Source organism: Channa argus, chromosome 8 (assembly GCF_033026475.1).
Source record: "Channa argus isolate prfri chromosome 8, Channa argus male v1.0, whole genome shotgun sequence".
NCBI lineage: Eukaryota > Metazoa > Chordata > Actinopteri > Anabantiformes > Channidae > Channa > Channa argus.
In genome coordinates, this window is record NC_090204.1 from 13,755,480 (window position 1) to 13,760,414 (window position 4,935).

The window sequence follows — 4,935 nt, forward strand, 5'->3', positions numbered from 1 at the left end:
TAACAGACCAAGGGCTCCGTGACTCAGTTCACCGCCAGAGACTTCTTGCAACATGAGCGTGAGAAAGTCATTCAGGCAGGGAGCGTTTCAAAACTTACACTCTGTCTGCCTAACACCAAAACATTTGTTGGAACTTTGTCAGTGGCATTGTGCAGGAGAAAATGAGTCAGGTGTGCCGCTCACAACAATGAGCCGTACTAGTGGTGTGTTTGACAGAAGCAGCATTATTGCGCATGAAGGATATGTGTGATTAAAGCTGCTTTACAGCCGCATGTACAGACCAGCCTTCTTCTTGTCAAAAGCAAACTTTGCACTACACATGTTTTCACTGATGACCCCACATCGCGCTAGGCTATAGCGAGTAGATTGTAAATTCTGTTTCTAAAACGTTAGTGCCTTTAGTCTGAAGTGATGATGATGATGGTGAGCTGAAAGCAACAGTGGCTTTAATGTGCGGCCGCCATGTGAGCCTGAAATATTAGAAGTAACATTTAAAAGAAAGAAAAAAAAAAGTTGATTGATGCGTTCATTCCTGTCTGAAAGTTGCCGGAGGTGTTGTCATATATTGGCAGACATTGTAATTTATACGCTGCGTGCTCAAGTGCAGTATGAGAGAGAAGCTTAACCCATCTGTACGCCTCTCTCGTGTTCAGCCCTGTGCAGCTCGGCGTTGCCTATCAAATTCGCGATCTCGCGGCCAGCCGCCGGCGACGCCCCGCAGATCCAGGCGGCAAGCCGGCGAGAGGAGCGCCTTCCCCTGGTCGCCTGCGCGCCACGTGTCGCGGTCTCTGCAGCAGCTGGAGTTGTTTTGAGCTCAGCGGAGAGACATGCACCGAGCGCCGTGTACTAAGAAGTAAAGCGTTAGAGATGGTGCTTTGTTTCATTAGTTGCGGCAGTGTGTACATCTGCAAGTCCATGAATTGGCCTTTTTGTCAATAAAAGCCCCCATATTTACTAACGGGGCAAGTTTTTTTCTTAATTCGAAAAAAAAAGAAGTTAGTGGGAACAAAGAACAACAGCATTAAATAGTTAAGCCAATGACAAGTTTGGATTTGAAAAGTCAGTTTTTAAACTTTCAGCAGGAACTCCAGAACTAAAATATACTTCGCTGTTTGTGCCCCAAGTGGCACAAGCGGACAAATGTAGAGCTGCTGCCCCCATATAAACATATACGATTATGGACCCTTTGTCTCTCTTTTTACTGATCGTCTGTTCTACGTCTCTCCAGCTGCAATAAAGATAAGGAAATGAAATTATGACCTGAACATTAAAAAAAAGCCTTGAACGCTCTGTGGCGACCGTAGGCAGGGAGGAGGAGGAGGAGGAGGAGGAGGAGGAGGAGGAGGAGAGGGGGGGGGGGGGGGGGGGGGGGGGGGGAGGGGGGGGCGGGGGGAGGAGGCATCGGTCTGATCGTGTGAGCTCTCCGGGCTCAGAAATATCTCTGCTCTGGCTCACATTCCGATAAGGGAGCCCGATCCAGCTCTCTCTGTAGGCGTGGTTTTCCCAGGCTTTTAAAACAGCAGCTGCTATTTACCTTCCCCTCTAATGTAAACCACCACCGCCGCCGCCACATACCCTCTCCTCACCCCTCCACCCCTTTCCCCTGGCCCGGCGGCCCCCCGGCAGCCCGGCGGCCAAACCTCCAACCACTGCGCTCATAAAACATCCTGGCGCGTGCTCCACATTCACAACACCGGCAGATGATTAAATGCCAAAATCAGTACCACAGACTTAGGAACTGTGGTAAATAACATGGAAATGGAGTGTGCGCCTTTAATGTCATTTCCCCCTCTGAGTCTATGCTAAATTGACTCTAGGATATAATGATTGTTGGGGTCTGGGTTTGTCTCCTGCTGTGGTTTGAGTTGTCATCCAAAGTTGTTTCATTTAACAATGTCATCATAACAGTTCTGAGCCGTCTGTAAAGTTTGATTGAAAGGAAAACAAAACTACTGCCTCCCTTGCCTCCATGGCACATGACTGAAACTCTGATTGCCAGATAACCTACCACTTCTCAGTCGTGGCTTTAAACAAACCCCAAATAGGTTCTGTTGTTTAAGGTAGACTGCTAGGAGTTAAATGTGCAAAACTGGATTTTGTTACAGCGGTAAAGACTGCAAAAGTTCAAAAGTACGATAAAAGTAATCGGGACAAGACTCAACAGCAATTGAGGTTATTATTGTTATTATTACTATTATTAATGTGTATGCCATGTGGACTTGTAATGGTTTTAGCTTCTTTAATTTGGATGTAATTATTTGGTGCTGTTATCATTTGTCTGACAGATTAAAAAAAAAAAACTCTGTGTCCGCTACTGGTGGCTGTGCCGAGACTGCGGCTCCACTGTTAATATGTAAACGGTACGATGATTGAAGACTGACGGCAGTTTCCCCGGCTGTGCCCTGAACCCGGGCCGCGCGCCATTGGCCGCCAGCTCCAGCGGCCAAACAACCAATGGGAGGGCGCCGACCACGAGCCGTCCTCCCTTGGGCCGCGTGTCCCTCGCCCTGATTGGTGGAAAGTTACTGTGGGAAAGAAAGTTTGGGAAGTTTCACACGAGCCGTTCGCGTGCAGTGCGAGATATAAATACAAGCCGCACGCGGAGAAGCCAACAGAAAGACTCTGCATCCGCTCCTGACGGCAGCCGCTGCCGCGCACCGCTCTAACGGATTGTAACTTGGTATATGTCTCAGGATTTGTTGGTGGGAAAGGGGACTTTTAAAAATCGTCAGCTGTAAATACTCATCGGCATTTTCTGCACCAGTGGACCGTAATTTTGTTGTGCTTTTGTGGGATATTTCTGATTGAAAAACATGCCTGCCGATATGATGGAAAAAAACTCTTCGTCACCGGTCGCTGCAACCCCGGCAAGCATGAACACAACTCCCGACAAACCGAAGACAGCCTCCGAACACAGAAAGGTTGGTATTAAAGGTCTATTTAAAGCGTTTCCCGTCACTGTCACCTAAAATCAAAAGTTTTTCAACGTTTAATTTTGGTCACAGGCTTCCTTGTCCAAAGCGATTACTTCACTTATACGCACGAAAACGAAATATAACGGGATATGTCACTATGTTTTTATCTTTACAGTCGTCCAAGCCAATTATGGAAAAAAGGAGAAGAGCCAGAATCAACGAGAGTCTGGGCCAACTGAAAACTCTGATCCTGGATGCGCTCAAAAAAGATGTAAGTGGTCACTCGTCACGCTGGATATTAATAGATACTTTAACGGGCAATTCAAAACTGTCCTTGTCAAACAGTGAGAGAGTCAGCGTGTAATCCTAACCAAGTGCGTTTTCCGACTCCTCAGAGCTCCAGACACTCCAAACTGGAGAAGGCGGACATCCTGGAGATGACTGTGAAGCATCTCCGGAACCTCCAGAGGGCTCAGATGACCGGTAAGTCGTATTTCCCTGACCAATCTATCCCATGACTTGGACTCATGTCCTGTCCAGAAGATTCGCATCTTATATATAGATATATATATAAATACACCAATCTGTGCATTTCAATATTCTAACTGAACTCCCCCCCTCGGTTTTTACTGCAGCTGCCTTGAACACAGACCCCACTGTCTTGGGAAAATATCGTGCTGGCTTCAGCGAGTGCATGAATGAAGTTACGCGCTTCCTGTCCACCTGCGAAGGCGTCAACACCGAGGTCAGGACGCGACTGCTCGGCCACCTGGCAAGCTGCATGACTCAGATTAACGCCATGAACTATCCCAGCCAGCATCAACACCCGCTCCCGCCGACTGCCGGGCCAACACACCCCTCCTTCGGCCAGTCAATGGTGCAGATCCCCAGCACATCCCCACAGGTCTTGCCCATGAATCCAGTGTCCTGCAAAGGAGGCTCTTCGCCTGCAAGTTTACCTTCAGATTCCACCAAAGTGTACGGCGGTTTCCAAATTGTGCCTGCCACAGACGGACAGTTTGCGTTCCTCATACCCAATGCTGCATTTGCGCCAAACGGCCCCGTTATCCCCGTGTACGCCAACAACGTGAGCACGCCAGTCCCTGTGCCGGCTGCGGTTTCCCCCGGAGGCCAGTCCGGCAACACGGACTCGGTGTGGCGGCCCTGGTGAAAGTGTGAAAAGGACCATAAAGACTATAAATGACACTTAATAGCTCTCTCTTTATATTCAATGTTAGAAAAGTTGTTTGGAATATGTTTTTTTCTTGTAAAATGGAAAGAGTATGCACTATATTTTGTACAGCTAACAAGGGAGTAAAGTTCATATTGAAATGAGATTTGTATTGTGGAAGTCCGTTCACTGCATTTTTATATATTTGCGTTGTCTTTTTTTTACTGTGTGATGCCAAAGATATGTTCATTGCTCTTATGCTGTTCTTCGTTTTGGAAGACAAATAAATTTGTAAAGATCTGAGAAAAGACAAACTTGTTTTTGCGTTATTTTGTCAGAATAAAAACGTATCCTGGCCGTTTTATGAATGCATAAACTTGCAATATTCTATTACTAATTTACCCTATTACTAGTTTTCTGAGTTAGGTAGTTTGTTTGGTACCTTGGAGCTAAATTATATGGAAACTTCGTAAAAACTTAGATTTGTACGTAATTAGTGAGACACCTTTTTAATGTGGTCGTTCCAAGTATTTCTTAAGTGCGTCAGAAACTGGATGTGGATGCAAAGAAATGCAAGAAAAAAGTTTTGCATCCGATAGAAAAAGAAACAGTTTTTCACCAACAGCATCAGAAATACAGCTTTGTTGCAAATATAACAAATAAAATAATGCTGGCTATCCCCTAATCAGTGGTGTTCATCCACTACCACAAAATTAGGGAATTATAATAAAAACGCATATGGAACATCGTGCTGAGTCTTAAAGCAAAGACATTAGATGTGCTCGCTCACTGTAAGTCATGCTGTATAAGATTGTCAGTGCATTGGTGGCTAATTTTTCTATTATCTAT

General features: G+C 46.0%; 1 protein-coding gene across 1 annotated transcript; it reads left to right on the forward strand.

The window, feature by feature from the left end:
* The first annotated feature begins 2,600 nt into the window (after positions 1 to 2,600).
* On the forward strand, positions 2,601 to 4,400 carry her6 (hairy-related 6). Its single transcript, XM_067514286.1, has 4 exons — positions 2,601 to 2,921; positions 3,091 to 3,186; positions 3,311 to 3,398; positions 3,551 to 4,400. The coding sequence occupies exons 1-4, from the start codon at positions 2,814 to 2,816 to the stop codon at positions 4,084 to 4,086; spliced, it is 828 nt and encodes a 275-aa protein (XP_067370387.1). The 5' UTR covers positions 2,601 to 2,813; the 3' UTR covers positions 4,087 to 4,400.
* The last annotated feature ends 535 nt before the right edge of the window (positions 4,401 to 4,935 follow it).